The sequence below is a fragment of the Sus scrofa genome, chromosome 1 (assembly GCF_054392235.1).
Source record: "Sus scrofa isolate SSC_HxYL_T2T_F1_AM1 chromosome 1, Sscrofa_HxYL_maternal_Yorkshire_Landrace_v2.0, whole genome shotgun sequence".
NCBI lineage: Eukaryota > Metazoa > Chordata > Mammalia > Artiodactyla > Suidae > Sus > Sus scrofa.
The window spans coordinates 83,062,636-83,085,025 of NC_139383.1; the positions used below are offsets into that span (position 1 = coordinate 83,062,636).

At 36.7% G+C, this 22,390-nt stretch overlaps 1 protein-coding gene across 3 annotated transcripts in view; it reads left to right on the forward strand.

Moving 5' to 3' along the window:
- ME1 (malic enzyme 1) overlaps positions 1-22,390 on the forward strand; it is a 190,397-nt gene that overhangs the window by 62,157 nt on the left and 105,850 nt on the right. For all 3 annotated transcript variants that reach the window (XR_014836814.1, XR_014836813.1, NM_001444616.1), the window contains 2 exon segments: positions 13,404-13,479; positions 16,377-16,538. Coding sequence is in view for 1 of the 3 variants with exons in the window: in NM_001444616.1 (NP_001431545.1) it covers positions 13,404-13,479; positions 16,377-16,538 (238 nt within the window). In the remaining 2 variants the exon portion in view is untranslated.

The following is a 22,390-nucleotide window of genomic DNA, read 5'->3' on the forward strand; positions in this document are numbered from 1 at the left end:
GAGATATTTTGACCATAAATTTGTTTCCCATGTCTGTGAGTGTGTTTCTATGTTGTAAATAAGTTCATTTGTACTATTTTTACGATTTTACATATAAGCGATTCCATATGATACATCTTTCTTTGCCTGACTTCACTTAATATGATAATCTCTAGGTCCTTTCATCTTTCTGCAAATGGCGTTGTTTCACTGCTATCTTCATCCATTCATCTGTCAATGAACATGTAGGTTGCTTCCATGTCTTGGTTATTGTAAATAGTGCTTTTCTGAGCTTTGGGGTACATACCTTTTCAAATTAGAGTTTTGTTTAAATATATGCCCAGGAGTAGGATTGCTGGATCATATGGTAATTCTGTTTTTAGTTTTTTAAGGAACCTCTATACTCTTCTCTATAGTGGTTGCACCAATTGGCAGTCCCACCAACAGGAGGGTTCTCTTTTCTGCACAACGTTTTTAGCATTTATTATTGGTAGACCTTTTAATGATGGCCATTCTGACCTATGTGAAGTGGTACCTCATTGTAGTTTTGATTTGGCCTTCTCTAATAGTTAGTGATGTTGAATGTTTTTTCATGTGCCTTTTGGCCATCTGTATGTCTTCTTTGGAGAAATGTCTATTTAGATCATTTTTTGATTGAGTTGGTTTTTTTTATTATTGAGTTTTATGAGCTGTGATATGGAGATTAAGTCCTTGTCAGTTGCATCATTTGCAAATATTTTTCCCAGGCCTTAGGTTATCTTTTCATTTGTTTATGGTTTCCTTTGCTATGAAAAAGCTTAATTAAGTCCCATTTGTTTATTTTTGCTTTTATTTCTATTCCTTGGAAGACTGATCTAAGAAAAAATTGCTGATTTGTGTCACAGAATGAAAAACATTGTTTTCTATGGCTTTCATTTCTAATCATAGTAGATATTCTCTCTCTTTCCTGATATGACATTTTGTGATAAATGAGAGCATCCTTTCTCAGGATATTAAGAATTCAACCTTTTTTTTTTTTTTTTTCATTGAGTGAGCACTCAGAATAGGAAGTGTTTGTCTTGTTCCTAGAAGCAATTGATAGTGAAGGTCAAAATGCATATATGTCCTAAATAATAGAGAATAGGAATTTATATTTTATGCAGTGATTAAGACCATGCCATCCATGGAAAGTGTACCAGCCATCTATATAAAGGAAGCAGCCAGTTTAGATCAATTGGCATGGCTTGGATAGAAGAACCTATCATGTTCCTAACAATTTTGTTCACACTGAATGTGTAGTGATCTACATATTGTCTGTTTGTACTGATGGACGAAACAGAAGGAAAAATAGTCCTTTTGTTATGCTTGATGAAACATTCTTAAAAATTATCACCAGTTGTGGTAAAATGCATCCCTGTAACATTAATAATGATCAGCATTTTTCCTTAGAAAATAGAAGTGTCATTTGTATGCTACTCGTTCAAAAATGGAAGATGTTATCTCCAGCTTAGGAACAAAAATATTTTCATTATATGATGGTGAATTTTGCATTTACATAAGGAGAAAATGAGGTCATCAACTTGGAAAGCTAAGGAGTTGCTTTTAAGATAATCTAGTCAGTCAAATTCTCCAAATAAAGAGATAGGTTTTTTGAAAGATGAGGCAAACATATCTCAGTTCACTTCAGTAGATGCTTAGAGTGTCTACATGTTTGCCTGTGTTTGACATAGTTTGGTGTTGGGTATGGAAAAGGAAGGTTCAATGACATGTTCTCTTGGGGCCACCAGCAGTCTGATAGGTCTGTGATTTCCCTCTCATCATTCTTTGTTTTTCTTTGTGTAATGATCCACATGACCTGATTCTTAACTATATGCCTGAAACTACCAGGGAAAGTGGGGAAAAGTTCACAGGAGAAAATTCTTATAAAGCTTATATCTATTTTTATTTTTTAAAAAGTCTGTTTTCTTTGGACGAGAATTTCTCTGTTCAAATTTCCTCTAACTCTGCTGGGAGCTGTGTATATTACAGAGGAAGAGGAAAATAAAGTTGGAAAAAATTTTTTTATTGCAGTCCTAGGATTGTAAATGACAGTATCACAGTGGCAGAGGATGTTCCATCATAAGTGCCTAGATACAGTTTCCTGTACTATACAGCAGGATCTCATTGCTTATCCACTCCAAATGCAGTATTTTACATTTATTAACCCCAAATCCTAGTCCATCCCACTCCCTCATCCTACTCCTTGGCAACCGTAAGTCTGTTCTCCAAGTCCATAAGTTTCTTTTCTGTGGAAAGGTTCATTTGTGCCTTATATTATGACTTTTAATGATTTGTTCCCTGGGAAGGAAAGCATGTTGAGCCAAGAAGAATGTCATAGAAAAGGACCATTAGTTCCCCCAAAGGTCATCAAATAATCCATTTCTCTACACCATTCTGTCCACTCTGTTTCTATGTCCCATAAGGCTCAGACCTTCTTGTTAGACAGTTAGTTGACTGACTTCCCCCATCCTACGCTCCTGCTTTGATCACTAGTCCATAGCTTTTTTCTTTCATCCTGATGTATGTTGAGCTATTTGGATTCACATTGACACCCAGACCTCTTACCTGTGGATAGAAAACCCTGACTGCCCATGGCCTGGTCACCTGTGTTCTGCCTCATCTGCTCTCACTGGTCAGCTGACCGTGGACTCAAATAGTTGGTGATGCCCCTTATTCTAGTGGTTAGAAGGCATTTACCTCTTATTGTCAGATGGAATGAACACTTCTCTAGGTGTCACAGAGCAGAGTTCTTGTTCTACCTCTGCCACTAAGTAGCTGTCCAAGGTTGAAAAAAATCACTTATCTTCCTTCTGCTCAAAGAGACATGTATTTGCTTTTACCTCACTTTTCTCTTAAAGATGTGAAAGAAAATCATGTTTTGAAAAAAAGTCAAAATTACAAAGACTCAGTACAAATACCCATGTATATCCATCATCCAGAATTGACATTTGTTAACATTGTATCACATTTGATTTTTTTTTAATTAGCAATAACCTGAGTCCACTTTTGCTTCCATTCTTATTCCCATTTCCCTCACCCCCTCCTCAAGGCAGTTATTTATTCATTCCCCACTGATGGCCTTAAATATTTCTTCAGATATCCATAATATAGAGTTAGATTAGATGAACAGTAAGTTATAATAATGCAGTTGTTATTACTAAACTAAGCAGAAAAAAAAGGAATTCTTTTTTTCAAGCATATGGTTCTTTGTTCTGTCCAAATGTTCATGTTTTCTCACTTAGTATCTTGGGACATTACATATTATGTCTGTATTCTTTTAAGAGAATATGCCTTTGCTTCCTTGTGGAATTCTAAAAATGGAATTGTAATAGCTTGCATGTTATGACCATTTGGAAGAATATTGCCAGTCTTAGGAATCACTTTTGATTTCTGGAAACTACAGCCATCTCTGTTAAATAATGCTATGCATTGGTAATTGGGTCACAGAAGTGACAACAGAGCTATTCAGGGATACATGAATGATCTTCTTGTATTTTCCCTGGAGTCCAGCACTGTGTCATATCTTTTATAAGATAAATATGAATATGTGATAAATGATGGAGTGAGCATCTGAACTTTACTTTTTAATATACAGAGTATTTGTATCAGTGCTGTATGGCTGTGTAACAAATTAATACAAACCTGGCTGCTTAAGACTACATCTGTTCATTAGCTCACAGTTCTGAAGGTCAGAAATCTGCCATGATGTGGTTGGGTCTATGTTTAGGGTATCACAAGGCTAATATCACAGGGTCGACCAGACTGAGTACTCATCTGGAGGCTTAGAGAAAAATCAGTTCTCAAGCTTCCTCTTGTTAGCAGAATTCAGTTCCTTGAGGTTGTAGGACTGACGTCCTTATTTCCTTGCTGGCTGTCACCTGGGGACTGCTCTCAGCTGCTAGAAGCAGCCCTTATTCTTTGCCACCTAGCATCCCCTATGTTGACAGCAGTGCTTGGAGCCTCTCACTCTGAACCTCTGACTTTTCCTTCTGTGACCAGCTGGAGAAATTCTCCGCCTTTAACGGGTACAGGCCTACCCCAAGCTTCCTATCTGCAGGCCAGTCTGCTCTCTAACATCACCTAATCGGAGTAAAATCCATCATGCTCAGTCCTAGGGATGATTCAGGCTGTAAGCACCAGGAAGATGGGAAAGTTAGCATGATGGGCAGATTCCTAAGATGGTCCCAAGATGGTTTCCCAATTTTCACTCCTCGGGAGAATTGAAACTGTAAGTAAAGCTTTAAACATGATCTGCAATAAACAAAATGAATTCACAAGATCACCATTGCAGAGCAAAATCAAGTAGTTGCACAAAGAAAAATGTCACGCATGTTGTCGATAGCAGGATGTTATGTGAAACAAAACAAAATAACCACCCACTTTTGAAAGGTAACCAGAGGAAACTGGAAATCTACCTTTCTCTTCTGGCCTCAATTAAAAAGTTTGTTACGTCTGTAATAGAATTGGTTTTCAGTCACAGGAATGTCACCTTCCAGGGGCCCTTGCATCTTCTGCTGGTTCCCCCCACCACCTACAGGCCTTGACTCATCCTAGTTGTATATCTAAGCTAAATCAGAATGAGGCCTGAAACATTTAAAGCACCTTTTGAAACTGATGTGATCTTTTTTTTTTTCTTTCCCCAGTACATTATTTTTTTTTCTGCTGTACAGCATGGTGACCCAGTTACACATACAAGTGATCTTTTCTTTTCTTTTTTTTTTATTTCCCCAATACATTACTTTTTTTTCTACTGTACAACATGGTGACACAGTTATACATACATGTGATCTTTTTTAATTCGTGATTCTTCCTCAGACCTAGTGGTTCTGAAGTTGTCAGTTGGTTCTCTCATTATTTCTTTTTTTTTTAATTTTTATTTTATTTAGTTGATTTACAAGGTTGTGTTCATTTCTTCCGTACAGCAAAGTGAGTAAGTTATACTTGTATATGTTCTTTTTCATATTCTTTTGTGTTATGGTTTATCAGAGGATACTGAATATAGTTCCCTGTGATGTATAGTAGGTTTTTTGTTGTTTATCTATCCTATACATACCAGTTTGCATCTGCTAATCCTCAACTCCCAATTCTTCCCTCTCCCATCCTTCTCCCCCTTCTCAACCATAAGTCTGTTCTCAATGTCTGTGAGTGTTTCTGTTTCATAGATATGTTCATTTGTGTCATATTTTAGATTCCACATATAAGTGATATCATATGATGTTTGTCTTTCTCTTTCTGACTTATTTTGCTTACTGTGATAATCTCTAGGTCCAACTGTGTTGCTGCAAATGGTACCATTTCATTCTTTTTTTGGCTGCGTAGTATATATCTGTGTGTGTGTATGTGTCTGTGTGTGTGTGTATATATATATATATATCCCATCTACTTTACCCATTCCTCTGTTGATGGCACTTAGGTTGCCTCCATGTCTTAGCTATTACCAGTAGTGCTGCTATGAACATAGGGGCACATGTATCTTTTCAAATGAGAGTTTTGTGTGGGTATATGCCCAGAATGGGTTTGCTGGATCCTATGGCAAATCTATTTTTACTTATGTATTTTTGGCTTCTCTTATGGCATGTAGATGTTCTCAGGCCAGGGATGGAACCTGTGCCATGTCAGCAACCTAGGCTGCTGTAGTGACAATGCTAGATCTTTAGTCACTAGGCCACAAGGGAACTCTGCAACTCTATTTGTAGTTTTTTAGGAACCTCCATACTGTTTTCCTTAGTGGCTGCTCATTATTTCTTAGGTCCTTTGCTGTCCCTAAAATATGTTGCCCCTATGTTAACACTAAGATTGAAATTGCCGCTCTCTTAGCCCCAAGTGCTGCAAGTCTTGGAACTGGGTGTTGGCTCTGGTTCTGCTATACTTTTCCTGGGGCTTTTGCCATAAATTTTTATTCCTTCTGTGTGTTCTTGGCCTTGTCATCTTCAGAAGACCCCCCATTTGGCCTTGTCATCTTCAGAAGACCCCCCAGTATTATAGACATTGACCACATAGCACCTGAGTGTTCTTCAGCCCAATTTTTCCTATACTGTTTCAGCCACCATCGAGTTAGCTAGTGCCATAATTATATCTGAACTATCTTCCTTTTGCCTTATTTCCTTACTCCCTTTCCTCTTCTCTTTTTTCTGTAAGAAATGAAGAATTACTGACTTCAAGGGTTCATAATCTAAAAACATAGACATGTAAGAAAGTGAAAAATTATATGACAACATGATAAGTGTTTTGTTACAGAAAAGCAGCGAGGGCCAATGGGATTACAGAGACATTCCAGCCCCGCTTGAATGTTGGTCAGGAAATATTTCCAGGGGGAGGTAACACTTGCACTGTCTCTGATAAGCAATTAGGAACTAGCCTAGTAGTGACGAGGAGCAGAATGTATTGGAGAGATGCCTAAATGAATCCTTTAAAGACCATCCAGAACTGGAAACCGGATAGTTCTCAGCCCGAAGTAGTTAAGCAAATGCCAAGAGCAAGGAAGGGACCAAAAATGGGAGATAAAGCCAAAGGATCAGATATTTAGCAGAGGCTAAGGCAAAGTGAACCTCGAAAATGAGTCAAAGTGTGGGAGCCAAGCAGGGTCCCTAGGCCTTCACTGTGCTTGAGAGTAAAAAAGAGAACCATTTCTGAGCATGGGGATGCCAGCATTTAAGGGTTAAGCAGAAAGAGGAGCCTGTGAAGTGGGCCAGGAAGTGGGCAGAGAGTGACAGACGGGGCTCGACGACAGTGATCCTGATGCTTTAGTTGCCAATGAATAGTGAGTAATGGAAGGAAGTTGGTAGGTGGATAGCTGGAAGCTTAAAAAAATCTTTGTTTTGTCTTCTGATTAAAAAAATCTTATTTGAGGAGTTCCTGCTGTGGCAGCAGGTTAAGGACCCAGCATTGCCTTAGCAGTGGCTTGGGTCGCTGCAGAGGTATGGATTCTATCCCTGGCCTGGCACAGTGGGTTAACTATCCAATAGTGCTGAGGCTTTGGCATAGGTCACAGATGCAGCTCAAATTCAATCCCTGGCCTAGGAATTTTCATATGTTGCGAGTGCAGCCAAATATATATATATATATAGTGTATGAAACTGACAAGTGTGTAGAGGAGTGGGAATGGGTCTGGGGGAAAAGGAAATAGTTCTTGTGGACACTCATAGTAACCAGTGGAAGGTCCTTGAGGGGGTCCTGTTGCATTGTGAGAACCTAGCTGACCCTGGAGAGGCCATGAGGTTTTAATGGATCTGACATTCCCAATTGAGTGCCTGTTTCAAGCATCATTCTGCTCTAGGGCTTGAAGAAAAGAGAAGGCAGATGGATTGATTTAGATTTGCAGGTTTTCTACATGGGTATGGTGGAAAGCAAAAGTCAAGGGAGTTAAGAATGCTTGGCTGAACAGAGAAAATCTAGCCAAATAAAATAGGAAGTTCAATCAGGATAGACTGATCATTTGAAGGGAAAAAATAAAAGGTACCAAAAGACAGAAGACATTAATGAGGTCAAAGTGTAGTTATACCAGAAATGTGGTATGATATGGGTATGTCATTTGGAAAAGTATGACTGTGTCCTTACATCACAGATGACACTGGAATTTCTTGTTTTTTCTTTTTCTTTTTCTTTTTTGGCCACCCTTGAGGCATGCAGAAGTTCCCCAGCCAGGGATCAAACCCAAAGCACAGCAGTGACCTGAGCCACAGCAGTGAAAATGCCAGATCTTTAACCTCTAGGCCACCAGGAAATGCTAACACCGAAATTTTAGATAGAATTAAAGAACTGGGTCAAACCTAGAAAAAAAATTAAAATATAAAAACATGATCGATGAGGAAGGACTCTGTAGTCTTAAAGGAAATGTAAAAAATCTGAAAGGAGAAAAATCAACTTCATTGACTGTATATAAATGGAAAAAGCACAAAAGAAAAGTGAAAGATAAGAAGTTAGGACACTAATTTCTACAAGTGTGATAAACAAAAGGATAAAAATCCTCCATCTGTAAAGATGAGATCTAGGTTGGTATTTCTCCAGTAGCCATGGATAATTATAGGTTCTTCTTACATGTCCAATTTTTTTCATATTCCTCAGAGAGAACAGCAACAGCCAGGCTGCACCCTCTTTCTGCTTCATGCTCCTTCTATCTATAATTGAAAGGGTTGGGGACCCAGCATGGGTTGTTGGAACCCGGGCAGGGTCAAGAACACCTGCACAGGAGGGCAGCCACACTGAGGTGTGAGAGCCAAGCCAGGTGAAGGGAGGACCCGAATAAGAGGGTGGTCCAAGCGCCAGGCAAAGAGGTCACCTGTCCCAGAGATGGGAACCTCAGAGAAATAAATGGGAGCGGCCAGGATTGGTTTCATACAAGAAGACCGATCAAGTGAATACATTTATTAACTGTTATAGGAGCTCGGTTTCTCACTGTAGGAGAAAGTTGTTACAGATATGAAAACTGAGAGGAGAACCCTAGAATATACCCTGTGATGATGTTGGAATCAGTAATAGCGTGAATATAGGGTTTTCAAAACAGTTGTAGAAATGAATAAATATATCAAATACATATGAGTGTCTGTATGTGTATATATACACACACCCTACATGTAAAAAGTATATGTATATGTACACACAAATTCTTAGGTTTTTTTTTTTTTTTTCCCCCTCAAGGATGCTTCTCAGTCATCCTGTTCTTCTGCTGTGGATACTAATTTGTAATATTTTCCCCTTGACGTTCTCTTCTTTGTCCTTAGTAATCTCTTCTACTTCTTTCAACTCTAGCCACGTGACTTTTAACCTACATCTTTGTCTGAGGTCTCTCGTGATGGTTAGCCATACATTTTACCTGAAGGTAGCTTTCTATAGTACGTCTTTACTCATCAGTTCAGACCTGCTGGCATAGCTCAACTGTAGGTTAGCTTCTGGTGTTCCCTTTAGTGAAAAACACAAAGTCTCCTTTTCTTCAGCTTCTGCAAGAGAGGATTATTATTGAAAGCTGTAGAATGATTGCACCCCACTGGGTCAGGAGCAGAGCTATGAACCCATTTCCGTAAGAAAATACAAGTATGCTTACAATAGAAAGTTGCATGTTAGGAAATGAAATCTATTTTGATATGAGCTAAATTTCATTAGGGATGTTATATGAGACAACATGGAATATGAATATTATCTAACAAATCTCTTTTGAGAGTGGTGTATATACAATGTTAGAGGTTATGGGAAAAGTTTGAACTGTGTTTAAGAAAATGATCCACATTTTAAAATTTTTTCAGTTCTAACATGAAATAGACACAGAAGTATGAGTATTTTAATTGGCGTGTTTGGCGTACTTTGAATAAAAATTAAATATTTTAAAGAGATTGATCAATAAGAACATCGGCCAAGAAAAGGGGTTGATTGTAATTCCATTCATTTAAAAATGACATTGATAAATGATTTTCTTGTCTAAACTTTTCATTTAAATGTATATGTATGTATATGTATATATATACACATATATATATATATATATATATGTTTAGGATTACTATTTCATATCTAATTCTATACCAGAAAGTATGAGTCATTTCTATGATGAAATACTTTGGGATATTTCATTAGACTTCTGATTAAAGGGACGTTCCAGGAAGTTTTACAAATTATTCTATCAAAATTCTTGGGTTTAGTGGAACATTATAGGTTCTTCATTTATTGAGCTCTCTCCAAGAGTAAGCATTTTTGCTGCAATGAATCATTGCTCAATGCAAGAGATTATAGATGGCCAAATGGTTCTCCCACTGAAGTTGTACTCATGTATTTGTATAATAATCTTTGGCATTAATTGATGCAAATTTTAGTATATTCATTATCCCTCTTATTGAAAAAAAATGATTCTATTTCCTGAGACCAATGTTACTTGGAAAGCCTTGGCTAACTAACAAGTTCCCAAGGAACATTATTTAATGGTATATTGCCAAGAACATCTTAGATAATTCAACAAAATTGCCTTCTTTAAAAAGTCCAGATATATTTCACTTACATTTGACAGTTATTTATTGAGATCTCGTTGATTACATAGTTGGTTATGACAGGGATCCAAAAGAAATACATAACTTACAAAGAGCTCCTAATCATTTTGGAGAAACAAAATTAATTCATATGCAACAGCAAAAAAAAAAAAAAAAAAGGGACACAGGAAAGGATACAATTTAGTACCAACTTGGTAAATTAATGTTTTTGTTGAGTCAGACAGTCATTATGACTTACTGTCATAATATAATTTTTGGTTACTTAATAAGTCAATTTAAGTCTGGGTTTATTTCATGTTTTCTGTACCTAAATTTTTTTTTAATTTTTCGAATAAAGAAGCCTTATTTTTTTCAGCACTGAAGTCAGTACATGCCTTTGGACATCTGCTATGTGTCAGCACACTTACATGCATCAGGCTTACAAATGTGAGCAAAGTAGCGTCTCTCTCCTAAGGGAACTTGCTGCTTCGTGCGTGTATGTGTCTTGAGGGGTGGGGGCAGGGACGAGACAGACCACAGACATATGAGAAAATAATTAAGATGATTTGAGGTACTTGCAAGTGTTATGAGGATGATAGAAATGTTAGGGTGGAGGTACTCAGATTACTGTCGTGGGAGAAGGCCTGTCTGAGGAATTTAGGCCTGAATGATGAGAGGACTAAGGTATGTAGTTAGATTTGCAGTTTGTAGCTCCAGGGAGTGGTTTCAGTTGAAGACAGAAGTTTGAGAGACTTCATTGGGAATGTCACGTCGAAGTCAAGTAGGATAAGAGTTAGAGTTGACCTCTGACTTTAGTCAGATGTCTGTCACCAGTGACTTTTGGGAAGAGTTGTCTTTATGGAAAAGTGAAGGGGAAAAACCTAATTAAGAGCTTGAAGAGAGAATGGGAGGTAAAGATATGCAGGCAATAAGAATACACAAGTCTGTGTAGGGTTACGCTTGAAAAAGAGAAGGGTGGTTGCCGTCAAAAAATGTTTAAGCTGTACTTCTCTTGCATGTGGTTCTCTGCATTTAAGTCATAATTTACAACAATGAAGCAAAACTTTTAAGTGAGGTTAAGACATTGACACTTTTAAAATTTTTCGTTTTAAAACTTGTTAAGCTTTCATGGGAAATGAGGGGCAATAGGAAAGCAGGGTTAAAAACTTCAGCTGAGAGTCTAGATAACAGAGTTGCAAAAAAATAAGCACAAATCAAAGAATCAAGAGAAACTAAGCAAAAGGCTTGTGTGCTGGGGTGCAGAAAGCTGAACTCTGCCAGAGGGAGTTTGTAGCAAAGTAAGGGTTTATTGCAGGGTGCTAAGCAGGGGAATGGAAAACAAGCTTGGTCTTTGAGTTGGGGTGTTTTTAAAGGGGAAGAACAAAGAGGCTGTGGTCAATCATGTTTTGTGACATTTCTTTATTTTTTTGAGTACAGTCGATTTACAGTGTTGGGCTAATTTCTGCTGTACAGCAAAGTGACTCAGTTATACACACACACACACACATATACATTCTTTTTAAAATATTCCTTTCCATGATAGTTTTTCCCAGGAAGATGCTCAATATCACTAATTATTAGAGAAATACAAAACTCTAATGAGGTACTACCTCATCCCAGTCAGATTGGCCATCATTAAAAAATCTATAAATAAATGCTGGAGAGGGTGTGGAGAAAAGGGAATGTAAGTTAGTGTAGCCATTATGGAAAACAGTATGGAGGTTCCTCAGAAAACTAAGGATAGAGTTACCATATGATCCTGCAGTCCCCACTCCAGAGCATATAACTAACTGGACATTTCTTTTTTTTTTTTTTCGTTTTTTGCTTTTTAGGGCCACACTTGGGGCATATGGAAGTTCCCAGGCTAGGGGTCGAACCTCCATACTGTTGTTATAGGTCTGCAACCTATACCATAGCTCATAGCAACACCAGATCCTTAACCTGGTGATCGAGGCCAGGGATTGAACCTGTGACCTCATGAATAGTAGTCAGATTCGTTTCCATTGAGCCACGACAGGAGCTCCATACCTGGACGTTTCGTTCTTTTTTTTTTTTTTTAATGATTTTTATTTTTTGCATCATATCTGGTTTACAGTGTTCTGTCAGTTTTGTTCTGTACAGCAAGGTGACCCAGTCACACATACATATATACATTCTTTTTTCTCACATTATCCTCCATCATGTTCCATCATAAGTGACTAGATATAGTTCCCAGTGCTATACAGTAGGATCTCATTGCTTATCCATTCCAAATGTAATAGTTTGCATCTATTAATCCCAGATTCACAGTTCATCCCACTCCCTTCCCCTCCCTCTTGGCAACTACAAGTCTGTTCTCCATGTCCATGATTTTCTTTTTTTTTTGTGGAAAAGTTTATTTGTGCCATATTTTAGATTCCAGATATAAGTAATATTATATGGTATTTGTCTTTCTCTTTCTGATTTACCTCACTTAGTGTGAGAGTCTCTAGTTCCATCCATATTTCTGCAAATGGTATTATTTTGTTCTTTTTTGTGGCTGAGTATTCCATAGTGTGTATATACCACATCTTCTTAATCCATTCATCTGTTGATGGACATTTAGGTTGTTTCCATGTCTCAGCTATTGTGAATAGTGCTGCAATGAATATAATGGTGCATATGCATACCTGGACATTTCTTAATCATAGTTTTGGGAGTCAGGATGTCTTTCTGGCCAGGTGGTCCATGCCTTGGGGGTCTGTTAGCTCATCTTGCCTTGGAGACACAACCTGCGTTTGTGTGTTATTAACGATATCTGTAACAGCAAATTTAGTACATCAATGATTAATGATGTTATAGGAACATAATTTTAGTCATCCGACTGGTTGATTGGTGTTTAGTTAGCACAGGATTGAGGTCAGAGGGGATAAGAAAAAGAATAAAATTTCAGATAGAGAGATTAGGCATAAATTTGTTAAGGGAACTAGGTCTGGGGGGAAATTCAATTTTAGGGTTTTGCAAGTAAGGTCCACACTGAAAGGACTGCTCACCATGTGTTAGTCACTTCAGCCATCAGGATGTGGATTCATCTTCACACTGTGAATATGTAATAATGCAACATAACACTGAAAATGCCTGGGTACAAATGCTTCATGCTGTTTTTCAAAGTGCTTTTACATGTGTCATTTAATGAAGACTTTAGATGAATCTATGAGTAGAAACGATAATGCTGTTTAAATTCTCTACATATAAAATAGTGATTTTTTAATTAAAAACTGTTTGAGAATATGTAATACTCATGAACAGTGGTCAATATATTGCTTAAAATAATTTTTCCCTTATAACATTCTCATCCCTTATTTGTCTAAGGATGTAATTGTCATTAGTTTGATAAAAATGGAGACATATTAAATGGATTTGAAATTTTTAAAGATGTTCATGATAGTTTGACAAGTCTGAAGTAAATTAAAATTATGACTTTTTTCCTGTCAGAGGTCTCTTTATTAGTATCCATGATCGAGGGCATGTTGCTTCAGTTCTTAATGCATGGCCAGAAGATGTCATCAAGGTAAGTTATTACATTTTTCCACTGTGACTCGTTGGTTCTTTTCCCTCTTCTGTAACACACTGATGCTTTTCATGATACTAGGTAGCATTCCCTAACTTTTCTAGTGATTGTCACCTCATGTTTGTCTCTTTGATTTTTGCATAGTGGATTAATTTTATTCTGATACCGTTTAGATACTGTTTCCACATTATTTCTGTCAAGTTTCTTACTATTTGTTTATTCATTGTGAGAGATGCTAAGTGTTAAAAAGATGTCAAAGTGGTATTTTAATTTCTTTAAACAAACTCCTTTTTCTTATCTTCTGTGGTTGGTCATCCACTAAGAGGAATGGGAGGTAGGCAGAAAAATCTCTTCACCTATTTCTTTTATCATGGTGACCTGAAGTACCTACCTGACTTCTGTCTGAGAGTGAACTAATAAAAATAGAATAACAATAGCATCTGATGTTTGGTAGCTCTCTGGGTGAGATGCTCTACCTGGATTAATTCATGTAGTAATTCCATGAGAAAAGGCAGGCACAGGTGGATTACATAGTAGTGTGTGCTGGTGGTGGGAACTGATTGCAAATTTATCAAGTTGTCTTCTCCCGAGCATCTAACATATTGACCCTTCCCAATTAAATGGGAAATTTGACAGAGATCAGCTTTATGGAATATGCAAAAACAATTTTCACCCACCTCTCAAATGTATTCACTATTTTTTTTTTTTTTTTTTTTTTTTTTTTTTTTTGCTTTTTAGGGCCACACCCGCTACATATGGAAGTTCCCAGCCTGAGAGTCAAATTAGAGCTTCAGCTGCCAGCTTACATCACAGCCAACCAGATCCGTCATGTCTGCAACCTACATCACAGCTCATGGCAACGCCAGATCCCCAACCCACTGAGAGAGGCCGGGGATCAAACCTCCATCCTCATGGATACTAGTCAGATTCGTTTCTGCTGCACCACAACAGAAACTCCTCAAGTGTATTTACTTTTAAGGCATTTTTCGTTTGTTTGTTTGTTTGTTTGTCTTTTGGCTGCAGCATGCAGCTGCTTGAAGCAGGATCTCAGTTCTCTGACTTGGGATTGAACCTGGGGCACAGTGGTCAAAGTGCCAACTCCTAACCACTAGAACACCAGGGAACTCCTAAGGCAGTTCTTTAAGAGATGAATAATATACGTGAACAGAAAATGAAATGAAAAGGCCTCCAAAATATTTTATAGATATTTTGCAAGATAGTATGGTGGAATAACTGCAGGGGAGTTGACACACCTAAGTTCTGGTTCTTTAACATTAGCAAAGTAAATCACCTTAGGCAAATTATTTAGGCTCTCTGAACTTCAGTTTCCTTTTAAACTCTAAAATAAGAGGGATAGACTGAATATACTCTAAATTCCCCTTTATTTCTAAAATGCTATGACTCTGTACATTAGTCCTTATAATAATAATAGTATTAATACCTATAATTTTTTGGAGAATTTGTAATGTACCAGGTACTGTGGTAAGTTCTTTGTATATCATGATTTCATTTTTTTGAATTATAGATTTATTCCATTAACTAATATGTATTGATTGTTTACTCTGTGCTAAATAATATGCTGGGTATTGGTGTATCGTAGTGAGGAGACAGAGTTGGTTCCTAATTTTATGTAGCTACTCTGAAAGGTGCCTTTATAATTCCCATTTTTATGCATAAGAAACAGAAGCTTTAATTCATCAATTTATCCAGGGTCAAATAACTGATATTTTTTTTAAGGCTCCATGGGGTATAAGTGTAGCAGTTTGCAGAAAATTTAATAAATCACGAGATTGATTTTGCTTAAATTCATATAATGCCCACAAATCACAAAGATGATAGATGCATTAATTTCAATAAAAATAACAAATTACTTGGAATTAAAATCTCCACATGATTAAAACAAAGGCTTCATATATATTCAGGATGATTAGAAATAAACTAAACAGGAGTTTCCCACTGTGGCCCATGGGGTAATGATCCAGCTGGCCTCTGTTGCGGGTTCAGTCCTGGCCCAGGGCAGTGGGTTAAGGATCAGCATTTCTGCCGCTGTGGTATAGGTTGCAGCTCCGGCTTGGATTTGATCACTGGCCCAGGAGCTTACATATGATGTGAGTATGGCCAAAAAAAGAAAAGATATAAAATGAACAAAATTCATTGGCTGGTGGAACGTTATCTGGTGAGAGTAGTAACAAGCTGTGCTCAGCATACTTCAAAGGGTGAAACCGTATCCAGTGGTTAAAGGAATTAAAGAGGATGGATCAACATTGTAGTGAAATTAGGAGGATACATAAATTAAAGATGAGAGCATTGGAGACTACTCACCAGTTATGCTGAATTCAATGAGGGGCACTCCTCTAATGGTACCCAAAGTGGATGTGACTACTTTCAGAGCTGTTTTAAATTTCACTTGTTCCCACTTTGAGCTCTTGTTTACCAGTACTTTTCCATTTGCTCCTCTTGATTGAAGCCTGAGTTATTTTAGTTGTTTGAATCTTTGTGGGTATACCCTCTCTTCTTTATTCCATAATCAAACTCATCTACATATGTACTTAAAATACATTTAAAATACACACATCAAATTTATTTCTTCTCCCCACTCTTCCATACCTGTGACCATATAAAATCTTTCCCATGTATCATCTTTAGAAATTGTGAATCTCTCTGTTGTATACCTGAAACTTATATAATATTGTAAATCAACATACCTCAATAAAAAAAGCATACATTAAAAAAAAGAAATTCAACTCCACCCCCCCAAATGCTTTCCATGCATTTTCAGTTTATGTTTTTGACAGCTTATTATTGCATTGCATAAGGATTAACCTCAGAAATAGAGACTGGGAACTGTGTGCCAGGATTTGCAAACATCTATTATTAGATATGCCTTTTTCTTCCAGGCTGTCGTGGTGACTGATGGAGAACGTATTCTTGGCCTGGGAGACCTTGGCTGTAACGGGATGGGCATCCCTGTGGGTAAACTGGCACTCTATACAGCATGTGGAGGGGTAAATCCCCAAGAATGTCTGCCTGTCATCCTGGATGTGGGAACAGAAAATGAGGTAAGCAATTTAAGCCTGCAACACAGCAATATACCTTAAAGAGTAATACCGATTCTTATGTTTTGAGATTATTTTAGGAACTTCATGAAATTCTTTTTTTTTTTTTTGTCTTTTTAGGGGTGCACCTATGGCATATGGAGGTTCCCAGGCTAGGGGCTGAATCAGAGCTGCAGCTGCCAGCCTACACCACAGCCACAGCAACACAGGATCCAAGCCACGTACGTGGCCTACACCACAGTTCACAGCAATGCCAGATCCTTAACCCACTGAGTGAGGCCAGGGATCAGACCTGTGTCATCATGGATGCTAGTCAAATTTGTTTCTGCTGAGCCACGACGGGAACACCCATCTTTTTTTTTTCTCTTTGGTTTTTTTCTCTCCTCAAATCCACCTCCAGCTCTTACTAAAAAAAAAAATTATTTCTCTTTTCCTTTCCCCTCCCCCTTTTCTATAATGGGATTAATCTTTTACCAGCTTCTTCAGTGTGTTTTATTATCCTTTGATGACCACTTATATCATTATTTTATATATATATATGTGTATGTATATATACATATATATATACATATATATGTATCTGTTTTACTTTAGGATGGCATAGTTACTTTTGAAAAATTATAATTTTTATGTTAGGCAGGAACTAATCCTAGAGAATTTATGAAGTTTAATTGGTCTGAAATCTTGTTCTAAATGTCCATATGGAATTGGAGATAGGTGATTTGGAATTTAGCATTTCTCTTTCCTGTATGAATATTTTAGTATCTTAAAGTTATATGTCAGGTAGTACTTACTTTTGTTCATCCTCAATTGCGAATATTTGGATTAGTTATGGATGATAGATACTAGAAATTAAAAGTACAATTGTTTGAAATGGAGACAAAAAATAATCATCAGTTAAGACAGACTTTTTAAAAGTTTAACCCAGATATCAAACCTTGGTCAAGAATGTCATCATCAAATATGATCTTTATCATGTTGAGGTATGTTCTCTCTGTACCCACTTTGTTGACAGTTTTTATCATAAATGGATGTTGCATTCTGTCAAAAGCCTTTTCAGCATCTGTTGAGTTGATCATAGGATTTTTTTTTGTTTGATTTGTTAATGTCCTGTATCACATTAATGTAAGATAATTAATGTAAATCAAATCACATTGATTTGCACTTGTTGAATCACACTTGCATTCCTGGGATAAATCCCACTTGACATGGTGTTTTGATCCTTTTAATGTTGAATTTGTTCTGCTTATATTTAGTTTAGGATTTTTGCTTCTATGTTCATCTATGATAGTCTCTTTTTTTGTATGACGTTTTTGTCTAGGTTTTCTATCTGGGTAATAGTGGCCTAATAGAATGAGTTTGGAAGGCTTCTTTTCTCTTCAAGTTTTTGGAATAGTTTGAGAAGGATAAGTGTTAACTCTTCCTTAAATGATTTATAAATTTTCCTGTGAAGCTTTGTGGTCTTGGATTTCCTTTTTTGAGAGTTTGATTTACTATTGATTCCTTTTCATTACTTGTAATAAGTCTGTTCATGTTTTGTATTCCTTCCTGAATTAGCCTTCAGAGATATAAATTTCTAGGAATTTATCCATTTCTAATAGGTAGTTCATCTAATTGGTATATGATTGTTCACAATAATCTCTTATGATATCTTGTATTTCTGTGGTATCAGTTATAGCTTTGCTTTCTTTTCCAATTTCATTGATTTGGGCCTGCTCTCTTTTTTTCTTGGCAAGTCTGGCTAAAGGCTGTTACAAATTTTGTTTATCTTTTCAAAGAACCCGTTTTGTTGATCTTTTCCATTTTTTTTTTTTTTAGTCTCTATTTCATTTATTTCTGCTCTGATTTTTATGATTTCTATCCTTCTACTAACTTTGGGTTTTGCTTTTTTCTTTGTGTAGCTCCTTTAGGTATAAGGTTATATAGTTTATCTGTGGGTCTTTTTTGTTTCTAGAGGTAGGCATGTATTGCTATAAACTTCCCTCTTTGCTGAGTACCATAGGTTTTTTTTTCTTTTTTTAAAATTTGAGATATAGCTGATGCACCATTTTATATGTTTTAGGTGTACAATGTTTTAGGGTGTAAAATAATAAGCCATTTCACAATTTTTAAAGGTTATATTCCATTTATATTTATAAAATATTGACCATATTCCCTGTGTTGTTCAATATATCCTTGTGATTTATGTATTTCATACATAGAAGTTTATACCATTTAATCTCCTACCCCTCTCTTGTCCCTCACCTTTTTCCTCTCCGCACAGGTAACCACTAGTCTATTCTCTCTATCTGTGAATCTGTTTCTTTTATGTTACATTCATCAGTTTATTTTTGAGATTCCATATATAAGTGATATCATACAGTATTCGTCTTTCTCTCTCAGACTTATTTCATTTAACATAGTACCCTCCAAGTCCATCTGTCTTGCTACAAAAGGTAAAATTCCATTATTTTTTCATGGCTAGGAAGTATTCCATTGTGTGTGCGTGTGTGTGTGTGTGTGTATCTATATTCATCTGTTTTAGTTCCATATCTTGGCAGTTGTAAATAATGCTGCTGTGAACATTGGGGTGCAGGTATCTTTTCAAATTAGCATTTTTGAGTTTTTTCACATATATACCAAGGAGTGAAATTTGTAGGTCATATAGTAATTCTGTTTTTAGTTTTTTGAGACACCGCCATACTGTTTACCACAGTGGCTACAGCAATTACACTACACCAGTGTAAAAGGTAACCCTTGTACACTACCCCATGACAGTGTACAAGGGTTACCTTTTCTCCTTATCCTCACCAATATTTGTTATTGTGGTGGTTTTTGATAGCCATTCTGACAAAATGAAGTGATATCTTGTTTTTTTATTTTTTATTAAAGCATAGTTGATTTGTAATGTTGTGCCAATTTCTATTGCACAGCAGTGACCCAGTCAGATTTATATATACATTTTTTCTCATATTCCATTGTGTTCTATCCCAAGAGACTGAATAATATTTCCTTGTGCTATACAGTAGGATCTCATTGCTTATCCATTCTTTATTTTATTTTATTTTATTTTATTTTTTGCTTTTCAGGGCCACACCTGCAGCATATGGAAGTTCCTAGACTAGGGTTGAATCAGAGCTATAGTTGCTGGCCTACACCGAAGCCACAGCAATGCCAGATCCGAGCCACGTCTGTGACCTACACCACCGCTCATGGCAATGCCGGATCCTTAACCCACTGATGGAGGCCAGGGATTGAACCTATATCCTCATGGATACTAGTCAGTTCGTTACCACTGAGCCATAATGGGAACTCCTGTTTATCCATTTTAAATGTCATAGTTTGCATTTACTAATGCATTGTGGTTTTGATTTGCATTTCCCTAGTGATCGGTGATGCTGAACATGTTGTCATGAACCTGTTGACCATCTATCTGCATTTCCTCTTGAGAGGAATGTCTACTCATTTTTTTAACTGGGTTTTTTTTTTCTTTTATGTTGAGTTGTATTGGCAGTTTATATATTTTGGATAATAACACCTTATCACTCATATCATTTGCAAATATTTTCTCCTGTTCAGTGGGTTGGCTTTTTGTTTTGTTGATTTTCTTTATTGTACAAAAGAATTTAAGATTAGTTAGATCCCATTTGTTTATTTTTGCTTTTGTTTTCTTTGCTGTAGGAGACAGACTCAAAGTAATGTTGCTATGATTTATGTCAGTGTTCCTTCCCTATTTTCTTCTAGGTGTTTTATGGTTTCCAATCTTACATTTAAAAAAAATTTTTTTTTAACTATTTCTTTTTGTCTTTTTAGGGCTACAGCCATGGCATATGGAAGTCCAGACTGGGGGTTGAATTATAGCTGTAGCCACTGGCCTACACCGCAGCCACTGGCCTACACCACAGCCACAGCAACGCCAGATCCTTAACCCACTGAGTGAGACCAGGGATTGAACCTGCATCCTCATTGATACTAGTCTGATTCATTTCCACTGAGCCACGACAGGAACTCCAAATATTGGGGTCTTCTGTGTTTATGTACAAAATTTTAAAAAATTGTTTTTCGTTTTGTGAAAAAATGCCTTGGTATTTTGATAGGAATTGATTACGTTGAACGTGTACACTGCCTTGAGTAAATGGCCATTTTAACAATATTAGGCCTTCTAATCCATGAACACAGCTTATCTTTGTATCTCTTTGTGCTATCTTTAGTTTCTTTCATCAGTGTCTTACAGTTTTATGAGTACAGGTCTTTTTTTCTCCTTAGGTTTGTTTATTTGTAGATATTTTATTCTTTTTGGTGCTATGGTAAATGGGATTGTTTCCTTCATTTCTCTTTGAGCTTTTGTTGTTGGTGTATGGAAACGCACTAGATTTCTGTATATTAATTTTATATCCTACAACTTTACCTAATTCATTGATGAGCTCTAGTAGTTTTCTGGTGGTGTCTTTCGGATTTTCTATGTATATTGTCATGTTATCTACAAATAGTGATAGTTTTATTTCTTCCTTTCCAATTTGGAGTCATTTTATTCCTTTTTCCTCTTTGGTTGCTGTGACTAGAACTATATTGAGCAAAAGTAGTGAAAGTGGACATATTTTCATTGTTCCTGATCTTACAGGAACTTTAAGTTTTTCACCTTTGTGTATGATGTTAGCTGTGGGTTGTCATAGATGGCCTTAATATGTTCCCCTGTGCCACTTTCTGGAGAGTTTTTATCATAAAAGAATGTTGAATTTTGTCGGAACTTTTTCTGCATCTTGTGAGATGATCATATGGTTTTTATTCTTCAATGTGTTAATGTAGTGTATCACATTAATTAATTTGCAATTTAATTATTTTAAAATCCTTGAATCCCTGGATAAATTCCAGTCGACCATGGTGTATGATCCTTTTAATGATTGTGGGATTTGATTTGCTAATATTTTGTTGAGACTTTTGCATCTATGTTTATCAGTGATATTGCCCTGTAATTTTCTTTTTTTTGTGAAATCTCGGTTTTGCTATCAAGGTGATGTTGGTCTTGTGGAAGGAGTTTTCCAAAAGCATTCTTTTCTCTGCAGTTTATGAGAATAGTTTGAGGAGAATTGGTGTTAAGTCGTCTCTAAATGCTTGATAGAATTCACCTGCGGAGCCATTTAGCCCTGGAGTTTTTTTCTGTTGGGAGTTTTTAAATTACTGTTTCAATTTCATTGCTGGTGATTGGGCTGTTCATATTTTCTATTTCTCCCTGGTTCAGTCTTGGAAGATTGTGCCTTTCTAAGAATCTGTTTCTTCTAGGTTGTTTATTTTATTGGCTTATAGTTGTTCACAGTAATCTTTTATAGTCCTGTGTATTTCTAGAGTGTTGGGCATTAACTTCTGTTTCATTTCTGATTTTGTTGATTTGGGCCCTCTCCCTTTTTTTCTTAATGAGTCTAGCTAAAAGTTTATCAGTTTTGGTTATCTTTTCATAGGACTGTCTCTTAGTTCTAATGATCTTTTCTTTTCTTTTTTCTTTTTTCTTTTTTTTTTTTTTTTTTTGGTCTCTATTTCATTTATTTCCATGCTGATCTTTATGATTACTTTCCTTTTTTTTTTTTTTTTTTTTTTTTTTTTTTTTTTCATTTTCTCTTTAGGGCTGCACCTGCACCATATGGAAGTTCCAGACTAAGGGTCAGATCGGAGCTGCGCTGCCAGCCTATGCCACAGCCACAGCAACATGGGACCTATGCTGTGTCTGCGACCTACACCGCAGCTCACAGTAATGCTGGATTCTTAACCCACTGAGCAAGGCCAGAGATCTAACCCACATCCTCATGGATGCTAGTCAGATTCATTACTGCTGAGCCACAATGGGAACTCCCTGTGATTTCTTTTCTTCTACTAACTTTGGG